This window comes from Heterodontus francisci, chromosome 23 (genome assembly GCF_036365525.1).
Source record: "Heterodontus francisci isolate sHetFra1 chromosome 23, sHetFra1.hap1, whole genome shotgun sequence".
Taxonomy (NCBI): Eukaryota; Metazoa; Chordata; class Chondrichthyes; order Heterodontiformes; family Heterodontidae; genus Heterodontus; species Heterodontus francisci.
This window is the reverse complement of record NC_090393.1, coordinates 63555756-63568717: the sequence shown is the minus strand read 5'-3', so window position 1 is coordinate 63568717 and position 12962 is coordinate 63555756. Positions and strand designations below refer to the sequence as shown.

The 12962-nt window shown below is 43.7% G+C and overlaps 1 protein-coding gene across 1 annotated transcript in view; it reads left to right on the top strand.

The window, feature by feature from the left end:
* The first annotated feature begins 620 nt into the window (after positions 1-620).
* crkl (v-crk avian sarcoma virus CT10 oncogene homolog-like) overlaps positions 621-12962 on the top strand; it is an 85205-nt gene continuing 72863 nt past the window's right edge. The window contains exon 1 of the mRNA XM_068055429.1: positions 621-1739. Within this exon, the coding sequence (XP_067911530.1) occupies positions 951-1739 (789 nt within the window). The 5' untranslated portion in view covers positions 621-950. The remainder of the gene's footprint in view (positions 1740-12962) is intronic.

Here is a 12962-nt window from a genome sequence, read left to right as displayed (position 1 = left end):
GGAGAAGAGAAGACTAAGAAGAGATTTGATAGAGATGTTCAAAATCATGAGGCGTCTGGACAGAGTAGATCAGGAGAAACTATTCACATCGGCAGAAGGATCCAGAACTAGAGGACACCGATTTAAGGTAATTGGCAAAAGAAGCAAAAGCGACATGAGGAAAAGCATTTTTTTACACGGCAAGTGGTCAGGATCTGGAATGCACTGCCTGAGAGTGTGATGGAGGCAGATTCCATGGAGGCTTTCAAGAGAGAATTGGATCATTATCTGTGGCGAAAAAAGTTGCAGGGCTACGGGAAAAGGAGGGAAGTGGGACCAGGCCAGTTGCTCTTGCAGAGAGCCGGCACAGACACGACGGGCCGAATTGCCACCTTCTGTGCTATAACCATTCTCTGACAGAAATTGGGCCAAGCAATGGGTATGTAACAACCAGTCTGATCCTTTTCAGTTATCTATCAAAATCACTTAATCCATAAGTACCGACTTTCTTTAAAAGAAACACCACCGATATAGTCCTGAACTATAATAAAAACAAACGGAAAACTCTTCTCCAGCGTCGCTTTTTATTCTTCCCGCCAAAAGAGCCACGCACGACGTAACCGTGACATCATCGCGCCAACCGACGCCAAAGGCCAAGCCCAGCGCGGCCGCCATCTTAGCCAGAGCGGGAGAGTAAGGAACCGGGAGCCGCCGGCAACCGGGAGGCAGCAGCGACTCAGCCGGCGCGCACCCCGCTATGCCGAGGCGGCTGTGAGGAGAAAGCACGGAGTCGAGAGCTGGCCGCACCGAGCGCTCCCAGTGAGCGAGGCCCTCCCTTGCCGAGCCGCGGGCCCCGGGAAGGAGGCGCCGCCGCCGTGTGTTTGTTGAGTGTGTCCCGGGGCCTCAGGCTTTGGCCTCGGGCTTGATTACCTCAGGGCGGGTGGAGGGGGGGAGGGTAAATCACCGTCGCCATGGCGGCTGCCAAGTTCGAATCGCACGACCGGACGAGTTGGTACTTCGGGCAGCTGAGCCGGCAGGAAGCTCAGGCCAAACTGCAGGGCCAACGGCACGGTACTTTCCTGGTGCGGGACAGCACCACCTGCCCGGGTGACTATGTGCTGTCGGTGTCCGAGAACTCCAAGGTGTCTCACTACATCATCAACAGCCTGCCAGGCAAGTTCAAAATCGGCGACCAGGAGTTCGATAACCTGCCGGGCCTGCTCGAGTTCTACAAGATCCACTACCTGGACACCACCACCTTGATGGAACCGGCACCCCGAGCCACAGGTCCGCCTGTCTCGCTGGGTAAAGGGCAAGGCCACGGCCTGGCGGGGCCTGCCTCATCCTCGGGCGGTGGTGAGGACAGCGCCGAGTACGTGCGGACGCTGTACGACTTCCCCGGCAACGACGTGGAGGACTTGCCTTTCAAGAAGGGCGAGTTGCTGGTGATCGTGGAGAAGCCCGAGGAGCAGTGGTGGAGCGCCCGCAACAAGGACGGCCGGCTCGGTATGATCCCCGTGCCTTATGTCGAGGTGGTGGTCAAGTCGCCGCCCCAGCAGCAACAGCAGGTGCCCGGCTACCGCAACTCCAGCAGCTACGGCATCCCCGAGCCCGCACACGCTTACGCCCAGCCCCAGACCAGCAGCCCCGTGTCCACCGGTGCCAACCCGCTACCTACTACCCAGAATGGACCCATCTATGCCAGGGCCATCCAGAAGCGAGTCCCCTGCGCCTACGACAAAACGGCCTTAGCATTGGAGGTGGGTACAATATTCAGTCGGCCAAAAAGAACCCCAGCTTGGTTATAGATCCCGTAGACTTTTAAGAGCAGTCTTTTTCTAATTTTCACTTGGCAATTTGTCTGCTGTTTAAATAAAAAACCGAGATGAGGGACAGTTATGTGGATAGGCTGTTAATTTTGGGCTTATTCTGCCTGCAACAGGCCAGGTTCAGGGGAGACTTAATAGAAATAAAAGATTTGTTGGGGTGGATAGGAAGCAACTATTTCCACTGGCAGGATGGTTGGTAAACAGGGCACAGATTTGAGGTAAGAGAACCGTTGAAAAGTAAGTTTTGGAACTCATGGTCTGTAAGGGCAGCGGAAGCAGATTCGATAGCAACTTTCGGAAGGGATTGGGTATATACTCGAAAAAGAAAAAATGTATGGCTATGGGGAAAGAGTGGGACTAATTGAGTCGTTTTTTCAAAGAGGTACAATACAGTGAATGGTTGTCTTTGCATTTGTTTTTGAAAAGTGCTGTATGGAGGTTAAAATGTGAAACTAACTCCTGTAAATACTAGTAACCTTACTGCTAGAAAGACTAAATGTTGAATGACACAGCAAACCCTGAATAATACTTAAAATCAGCCAAGAAAGCAGGAACAAAGGATGTGAAATCTGAGTTTAAAATTTGTTTGGAGTGAACTGCCAGATGTGGTATTGGAGACATACACATTCGGTTCAGAAAGAGCCTGGCTTGAGACAGTTTGGGAGGAAAGCTCAAGTTTTTGACTCTAGGTGGATAGCTTGGGAGAAATGGGTTCCTATTAATTTGCATACATCGAACTGTGGGCACTAAATCACTGATTTAAGATCCAGCAATGGTGCAGCAGCCCTTAAAAAATACCCTTTCCAAACCTACAAAATCTAAACCAAACTAGTGAGTAAGAAAAATAAGAGTAAATAAGATAGAGATATTAGAACTGGAGGCATGGGCTGCACGTCATAATTAGGATACTCAGTGATTTGACGAACATTCAAGTTTTGTGTTTGTTGCTATTTGAAAAGATTATTTTAAAAGATGATTTTAGCAATCCCTCAAGCCAATCGCAGTTCTATAGTCTCTGTAGCAGCCATTATTTTGTATTTGCAAACTGCCTGTTTGCATATTGAGATTGAGTGCAAGGTTTGCAATGGCTGATCTGCAACAATCCAATTGAGATGCATGATCTGGAGTTAGCCTGCTTCATTACAGTGCAAGATCACTGGCGGCCTGTGGGAGAGTTGTATGTCTGCAGTTGATAGTGCTGTTCTGGTGTAAGAGTCTCTAGGAGGTTTTGGGTTAAAGCATCAGATGACTTTTTGGGTCGTGAAGGTGTACGCAGAATATGCAGATTGGGTGTTAAAAGCAAACACGGTGATTTTGGAAAGTGCCATGTTTCGAAGAGCAAGATGTAAGAGGATAGAACTCTAAGTGTGTAGCTGATTCTGTCACCAGTAGAAACAGTAACATGGGAACAGAACTGACAATCCACTAAAGGTAAAGCTATAGGATGGTTACGAATATACGAAATAGGAGCAGGAGTAGGACACTTGGTCCTTTGAGCTTGCTCCACCATTCAATAAGTTCATGTCTGAACTGATTACTCCACGTTTCCATCTACCCCTGGTAACATTCCACCTCCTTGCTTATCAAGAATCTATCTACCTCTGCCTTAAAAATATTCAAAGATTCTGCTTCCACCACCTTTTGAGGAAGAGAATTCCAAAGACTCACGACCCTCTGCGAGAAAACATTTCTCCTCATCTCTGTCTTAAATGGGCGATTCCTTACTTTTAAACAGTGACCTCTAGTTCTAGATTCTCCCGCAAGGGGAAACATCCTTTCTACATCCACCCTGTCAAGACCCCTCAATCCAGTCGCCTCTTGCTCTTCTCAGTTCCAGCGAGTACACGCTTAGCCTGTCCAATCTTTCCTTGTAAGACAGCCCGCCCATTCCAGGTATTAGTCTAGTAAACCTTCTCTGTACTGCCTCCAACGCATTTACATCCTCCTTTAAATAAGGAGACCAGTACTGTACACAGTACTTCAGATGTGGTCTCACCAATGCCCTGTATAGCTGAAGCATAACCTCCCTACTTTTGTATTCAATTCCCCTTGCGATAAACAATAACATTCTATTAGCTTTCCTAATTACGTGCTGCACCTGCATACTAGTCTTTTGCGATTCATGCAATAGGACACCCAGATTCCTCTGCATCTCAGAGCTCTGCAATCTCTCACCATTTACATAATATACATTTTTATTCTCCCTGTCAAAGTGGCCAATTTCACAGTTTCCCACGTTATACTGAATTTGCCAGTTCTTTGCCTAATCACTTAACCTATCTATATCTCTGTGTCGCTGACCCGAAACGTTAACTCTGCTTCTCTTTCCACAGATGCTGCCAGACCTGCTGAGTGATTCCAGCATTTCTTGTTTTTGTTTCAGATTTCCAGCATCCGCAGTATTTTGCTTTTATATCTCTGTGTAGCCACCTTATGTCCTCTTCAAGTTACTTTCCTACCTATCTTTGTGTCATCAGCAAATTTAGCAACCATACCTTCGGTCCCTTCAGCCAAGTCATTTAGATTAATTGTAAAAAATTGAGGCCCCAGCAGAGACCCCTGTGGCACGCCACTCTTTACATCTTGCCAACCAGAAAATGACCCATTTATGCCCGCTCACAGTTGTACAGTACAAAAACAGACCCATCGTGTCCATGCTGGCCATCACTCACCTATCTATTCTTATCCCATTTTCCAGCACGTGGCCCGTAGCCTTGTGTGCTATGGCGTTTGAAGTGATCTAAATACTTCTTAAATGTTGTGAGGGTTCCTGCTTCTACCACCTCTTCAGGAATTGTGTTCCAGATTCCAATCACCCTCTGGGTGAAAATGTTTTCATTCAAATCCCCTCTAAACTTCCTGCCCCTTACCTTATTGCACTTTAAGAATTCCGCCCCCTTTAAGCCTTTTGCACAAAGACTATTCCAGTTAATATTGAAGTTGAAATCCCCTACTATTATTACCCTATTATTTTGACACCTCTGAGATTTGCCTACCTATCTGCTCGTCTATCTCTCCCTGACTGGAGGCCTATAGTACACTCCCAGCAAAGTGATTGCCCCTTTTTGTTTTTAAGTTCTACCCATATGGCCTCATTTGAGGAACCTTCTAAGATATCATCCCTCCTTACGGTAGTAATTGACTCCTTGATCAATAGTGCAATGCCACCTCCTTTTATACCTGCTCCTCCCCCCCCCCCCCCCCACTTCAGGAGCCTGAAGATTCTATACCTTCTGTTTCCTGTTAGCTAGCCAATCTTCTGTCCATGCCAATATGATACCCCCTACACCATGAACTTTTATTTTCTGCAATAACCTTTGATGTTACACCTTATCAAATGCCCCCTGGAAATCTAAGTACAATACCCATCCACTGGTTCTCCTTTATCTACAGCACATGCAACTACTTTAAAGAACTCCAATAAATTGGTTAAACATGATTTCCCTTTGTCGGCTTTGCCTGATTACCTTCAATTTTTCTAAATGCCCTGCTTTAACGTCTTTAATAATAGCTTCTAACTTGTTCCCTAAGATAGATGTTAAGCTAACTGGCCTGTAGTTTCCTGCTTTGTCTCCCTCTCTTTTTAAATAAAGGAGTTAGATTGGCTATTTTCCAATCTAATGGAACCTTTCCCGAATCTAGGGAATTTTGGAAAATTAAAACTAACGCATCAACTATCTCACTGGCCACTTCTTATAACACCCTTGGATGAAGTCCATCAGGACCCTGGGACTTGTCGGCCCACAGCTCCAACAATTTGTTCAGTACCACTTCCTTGGTGATTGTAATTTTGAGTTCCTCCCTCCCTTCCATTTCCTGACTTACAGCTAATACTGTGATGTTACTTGTATCCTCAATAGTGAAGACTGATGCAAAATATCTGTTCAATTCATCTGCCATCTCCTTGTTATCCATTATTAATTCCCCAGACTCGCTTTCTATAGGACTAATGCTCAGTGTGTTAGCTCTTTTCTTTTTTAAATATCTATAGACACTCTTACCATCTGTCTTTATATTTCTAGCTATCTTTCTCTCATGCTCTAATTTTACCTTATCAATCTTTTAGTCATTCTTTGCTGTTTGTTATATTCTGTCCAATCTTCTGACCTGCCACCCATCTTTGCGCAATTATAGGAATACTTCAGAGAGGCTGCCTGCAATCTGAAAATTCATCCTTGCTGTCCTCTGATAACTGGACGTGTGTTTTTGAAACTGAAAGTATGAAACAAGATAGGGCAATGAAACATCTCCCCCAGAGGGTAGTATAAAATCTGAGATGGAGCTCTCTGGACATAATAGAATTCTTCAGATACGATCAAGATAGTCAGTGAAGGCCTCCCATTTGAAATTGCCATGTCATTTCCTAAATTTGCAGTGTCATTTCTTTGGGTTTGTCAATTGGTATTGCTTCATTCACTGTTAATCAGCGGGGATGTGAAAGTCGAGAACAGCCACTGGCGCCACCAGGTCTTCTATTCTTCCTGGGGTGAACTACATAGAGATGCATCCATTGTATTGGGATATGCCATAGGAATTAACAGTTGATATTGCAGATTTCTAGTCTTGTATTATGATCTGGTTGCATACTGTTCCCTTTTTGTGTCCATTAAATGTGCTGTTCAATCTGTGTTTTTTGCAAGATGAACTCCATTTGTATTGTGTTGACTGTCTGTCTGAATTTGAGCTAGTTACCAGAATGATTTTGGATCTGGCAACATGCAGGCAACCATCAATTCAACAGCACTTGTGCTGCAACCAAGTTATGGAACTGATGCCATCCTAATGGGAGGACTGTCGCAAATACAGCCAATGGAAGTTAGTGCATGATTCCAACCCTAAGGCACACAAGATCTATGCATTAAAATTCAACCAAACTGACTGGCCTATATATTCTTGCATTACGCAGTTAGTCTGGCTTTTTAAAGAGAGAGCTTAAGAATTACAAAGCAGTGTTATGGATTTCTGGTTAGCTTGATTGCTCACTCTTGGATCAAGGTCACTATTGAGTTTGTTGCTGACTTTGTATAGGGGATGCACCATCAGTTGGAATCGTTGACGTTTTCCTCATCATACTAAGTTCTCTTGTTTCCTGGAAGTTTTTTCTCCCTCCCTGTGGGGGTCATTGTTCAAACAGAAATAGAAAGAAATTAAAATTGATCTAAATTATTGTTAATTGGCTGACTCTTGTTAAATTACTTTGAGCTTCTGAGAATTGTGACCTGATCATACAATTATTAATTTTGGAGAAAGAATTATTTGTACTTGCTGAAAGAGGCATGTGGGATATTGAATCTGATCCTGATAAAAACCAATTTGTGATTTTTATAAGGACAGGAGTAGGCCATTTAGCCCCTAAAGCCTATTCGCCATTCATTGAGATCATGGCTGATGTGCAACCTAACTCAGTATATTGGACTGAAATAAGTTTTCCAAATAGTACTATTGCAGTGCCGATTTCTGGTGTCCACATTCTGTATTTAAGCTTGTCCCTTGAAGTGCTCGGCCTATTAAGAGTTCACCAGTTGTAATGTTTATGTACTGCTGCACTTGCAGTGCAGTTTGTAAATTGTCCAAGACCCTGATATTTTGGATTTTTGTCTTGCAGAGGGGTGGGGAAAGGACAGAAAGTCAACAGGGTCTCTGGGATTAAATAGGCTTCAAAGTAGCCCATTTGGCGATGGGAGGTTAGAACCATCAGTGATTTGTTACCTGCGCTAGGTAGGTTGGAGAACAAGTAGTAATGTTAAAGGCCAAAGGGGCAGAATAGAGGACCAAAGAAAGAGATGTGAGAAGACTGGAAAGAAATGGCCAGAAGAAAAAGGGGATTAGAAATGGGTTTAAGGAACTATAAGATAAAGAGCAGAAAATTCAAGCATTGGAAGTGGGGATTGTGGCAAAAGACTGGGAGGCTGACAACTTGAAAGGAGATTGTGAGCGGAAATGATAGTGTCTTCATGTGCGCTTGTAGGTTTAGGGCTCTTTGTGCAATGATGGATCTCGCTCTTTTGCGTAATTGTGTACGGCCCACTCATTGTTTTAGAAACAATATATTTGGTTTTCAGTTCCTGAAGTTTGTGCATTATGGCTTTAAGTATCCACTGTAAAGACTAAGGAATAAGTCCTCAGCGTTTTCTGGTAGTTTCTTTTAAATTTTCTTTGGAAAAATTAGCTTTTCTCTTTCTTCCTGTGATTGCTCTATTCTGACTCAATTTAACTTTGGGACTTGAAGTGGGTACATTAATTCCTATTCAACTGCTGAAAGTTTACTTCAGTAAGTAGAGTGTTTGGGATGGAATGTTAGGTTTGATACCTGGAAAATGGGAACTGCAGGAAATGCGTCGGTCAGACATCATCAGTAAAGAGTAGAGTCCAGTTGGAATGATTTTGGGTTCTGCAGGCTAAAAGATAAGCAGGCAATGAAGATTGTGACCCTAATGTATAAGGGGAGTCTGTCTGGGTGAGGCTTCAGTTGTGAATGTAACTGGTTTCATTGGGTCGCTAGGTTATTGTTTTGGCTGTTAGAGAACCTGCAAGTTGGGGCGTGATCTTTTTCTAAATTTTAAACACCAAATTGATATTCTGACTGTCCACACGAAGCACATTCCCACTTGGTTCACTGCATGCACTAGGAGACCACTGTTGACTTGCTGTTTGGCTTCCAATCAAGGTCCAGAGAATAAACTGTTCCATAATCATTTGTTTTGACCTTTTTAAAAAAAAACTTTAAAACTTGTGTAAAAAATATCTACTGGGCTTTCTTTTGCCTGTGAATTCTAGTTGAGATGGGTGTATTGATCATCCAGAGCTTCGCTGTGATGAGAAGATAAACAGCAGTCTGTACACCGTTCTAAGAAGGATTTCAATGAGATGTAATGTTGGGGGTATGGACAAAGCTACATGGCAGGTTTTATTATTTTTGCACTGTATTATATTGAATGAGCTTAATTGTACTAAGAGATATCTTGTATTTATATTAAAAACAAGAAATGCTGGAATCACTCAGCAGGTCTGGCAGCATCTGTGGAAAGAGAAGCAGAGTTAACGTTTCGGGTCAGTGACCCTTCATCGGAACTGCATCTGCAGTATTTTGTTTTTATTATCTTGTATTTATATAGTGCCTTAAAGATGCATCCCAAGGTTCTTCAAATAGGCATGGGAAAATGGTCTCGGCAGGCTGAAAGCTATGGCAAAAGTTGGGTTGGGGATTTAGGGAAGGTGTTCTAAAGATTAGAATGGAGATGGGTGGGGGCTGTGCCACCAGTGGAGGGGGTGGGATATACAAAGGCTGGAGTGGAAGCAAGGGAAAGGACGAAGAGTTGGAATGTGCAGAGATGAAGTAGGTTCAGGCTAGGGAGAGATTTGTAGACCGAGGCAAAGATTTTGAATTAAATATGTTGGGAGAGACAATGTAGGGCAGAGAAGATGTGGGGGTGAGATTCTGTTTGGTGAGATGAGTGATTGGAATTTAGTGCAGGCCAGCATTTTGGACAATTTGGGGTTTGTTTAGGTAGGGAGGCCAGAAAGGAGGCTGTTAGAATAGATGAATTTGAAGATGACAGTTACATAAAGGAATCAGTGCTAATACAATTATACATTTCATTAGAAAGACGGAGGTTGAGCGGGGACCTGATTGAGGTGTACAAAATCATGAGAGGTATAGACAGGGTGGATAGAAAGAAGCTTTTCCCCCAGAGTGGGGGATTCAATTACTAGGGTCACGAGTTCAAAGTGAGAGGGGAAAAGTTTAGGGGGGATATGCGTGGAAAGTTCTTTACGCAGAGGGTGGTGGGTGCCTGGAATGCGTTGCCAGCGGAGGTGGTAGACCCGGGCACGATAGCGTCTTTTAAGATGTATCTAGACAGATACATGAATGGGCAGGAAGCAAAGAGATACAGACCCTTAGAAAATAGGCGACAGGTTTAGATAGAGGATCTGGATCGGCGCAGGCTTGGAAGGCAGAAGGGCCTGTTCCTGTGCTGTAATTTTCTTTGTTCTATTCTGTCCCTCCTAACTGCAGGATGGTATTTTGAGAGCATTAATGTTGGTTAAAGGACTGTCATTGAAGGTGAAAGAAGTTTGAGTGTATCAGGACAATGTATTGTCTTGTTTTAAATGGGAAACTGGAAAGCTGCCCATGTGCAGCAAGTTGTAGACTTTTTCTTGGGGCTCCAGTGACCATTATGGTGATAGATGGCTGAGATGGGGACCAATATTTTGAATTGGTAACAGATTTTGCTGCAAAACTTGTTGGTTCAGCAAAGTTTTAATAGAAAGAGAAGCAGGGGTCACTGACCTGAAACGTTAACTCTGCTTCTCCACAGATGCTGCAAGACCTGCTGAGTATTTACAGCATTTGTTTTTATTTCAGATTTCTGGCATCTGCAGTGTTTTGCTTTTATCTAAGTTTTAATAGAGGTTGGTTTTGGTCCAGGGCCATTTCCTGTAAATGGAATAATCACTGGATTAAGAAGACTGAAGCATTAGTCTAGCTGCATAAATATTTAGGAGAACTACTTTTACAACAAACAGCTCATGGTGCTAGTCATGATACTTGGCTTGGGCAAAATGGAAAAGCAGTTGGGGGATGGTGAGCTAGCCTTGAAAGGATGGGACGAAGACAGGAGAAAGAAAGGATCATGGCTCGAAAAATCAAGATGTAGAACAGATTTGCGTAGGAAGCAGCTAGGGGCAGAAAACACTGGTGGAAGTAGTTTATAGGTCCCATAAATATAGTTGTGTCCAGCAGTGTATAAGTCAGGAACTTAGAGCTGCATGTAACAATGGTAATATGGTAATCATGGAGGACGTAAATCTTCATGTAGGCTAGGCAAACCAAATTTGCAGTAATCGCATCTAGGATGATATCACGGAATGTATACAAAATAATTTTCTAGATCAGTATGTCAAGGAGCCAAATAGGGAACAGGCTATTTTGGGTCTAATATTATGCACTGAGGAAGGGTTAATTCATAACCTTGTCATTAAGGTGTCACTAGGGGAGAGTGATCATAATATGAGAGAATTTTATATTTAGCTTGAGTGGTTTCGTTAAGTCAGAAACGAGGATCTTAAACCTGAACAAAGCAAACTGTGTAGGTCTATGGGCCGAGTTGGCTAAGGCAGATTGGGAAACTAGAGTAAATATGTGACGTTGGATAAGCAATGGCTTATCTACCTTGGGGCTTAATTTAAAGAATTAATACATAATTTGCGACAAATATAAATTGCTTTACGGAATAAAAACCCCATGGAAAAAGTGGTCCAGCTATGGCTAACTGTTAACAAAAAGAGGAGTAAGTCTGAGGATTGGAAGAGTTTTAGAATTCAGAAAAGGAGGACCAAGAAATTAATTGAGAATGAGAGTAAATTTAAAAACTGCTGTAGTCATATGAACAGAGATTAGAGTCATATACAGGTCCTTTGGCCCATTGTGTCCGTGCGGACCATCAAGTACCTATCTATTCTAATCCCATTTTCCAGCACTTGGCCCATAGCCTTGTCTGCTATGGCGTTTCAAGTGCTCATCTAAATACTACTAAAATGTTGATGATTCCTGCCTCTACCATGCCCTTAGGCAGTGTGTTCCAGATTCTAACCACCCTCTGGGAGAAAAAATCTTTCCTCAAATCCCCTCTAAACCTCCTGCCCCTTACCTTAAATCAATGCCCCCTGCTTATTGACACCTCCGCGAAGGGAAAAAGTTTCTTCCTATCTGCCCTATCAATGCCCCTCATAATTTTGTATACCTGAATCAGGTCCCCCCTCAGCCGCCTTTGCTCTAAGGAAAACAAGCCTAGCCTATCCAGTCTCTCTTCTTAGCTGAAATGCTCCAGCCCAGGCAACATCCTCATGAATCTCCTCTGCACCCTCTTCAGTGCAATCCTTCCTATAGTGTGGCGACCAGAACTGTACACGTTACTCCAGTTGTGGCCTAACTAGCATTTTATACGGCTCCATCATAACCTCACTTCTTATATTCTGTGCCTCTACTAATAAAGGCAAGTATCCCATATGCCTTCTTAACCACCTTATCTGTCTGTGTTGCTGCCTTCAGTGATCTATGGACAAGTACACAAGGTCCCTCTGACCCTCTGTACTTCCTAGGATCCTACCACCCATTGTATATTCCCTTGCCTTGTTAGTCCTCCCAAAATGCATCACCTCACACTTCTCCTAATTGAATTCCATTTGCTGCTGCTCTGCCCATCTTACCAGCCCATCTATATTGTCCTGTAATCTAAGGCTTTCCTCCTCACTATTTACGCCACCACCAATTTTTGTGTCATCTGCGAACTTACTGATCATACGTCCTATATTCTCGTCTAAATCATTAATGTACGTTACAAACGGCAAGGGTCCCAGCACTGATCCCTATGGTACACCACTGGTCACAGGCTTCCACTCGCAAAAACGCCCCTCGAGCATCACCCTCTGCCTCCTGCCACTAAGCCAATTTTGGATCCAAATTGCCCTGGATTCCATGGGTTCTTACCATCTTGACCAATCTCCCATGCGGGACCTTATCCAGAACATTACTGAAGTCTGTGTAGACGCCATCAACTGCTTTACTCTCATCTACACACCGAGTCACCACCTTGAAAAAATCAATTAAATTTGTTAGACATGATCTCCCCCTGACAAAGCCATGCTGACTATCCTTGATTAATCCCTGCCTCTTCAAGTGGAAATTAATCCTGTCCCTCAGAACTTTTTCCAATAGTTTCCCAACCACTGATGTTAGACTCACTGGCCTGTAATTACCTTGTTTATCCCTACTACCCTTCTTGAATAATGCTACCACTTATACTGTCCTACAGTCCTCTGGTGGTACTACTATGGCCGGAGAGGATTTGAAAATTTGTGTTAGCTGAAGTAAGTGTGCGAAATAAGTAGTAATAGCAGGAGTAGACCATATGGCCCCTCGAGCCTGCTTCACCATTCAGTGCAATCATGACTGATCTTTGGCTTCAGCTCCACTTTCCTGCCTGTTTCCCATATCCCTCGATTCCCAGAAAGATCACAAATGTATCGTCTCAGCCTTAAGTATACTCTACGATGGAGCATCCATAACCCTTAGAGGTAGACAATCCCAAAGATTCACCCACCTTTGAATGAAGAAATACCTCCTCATCTTGGTCCTAAATAATCAACCCC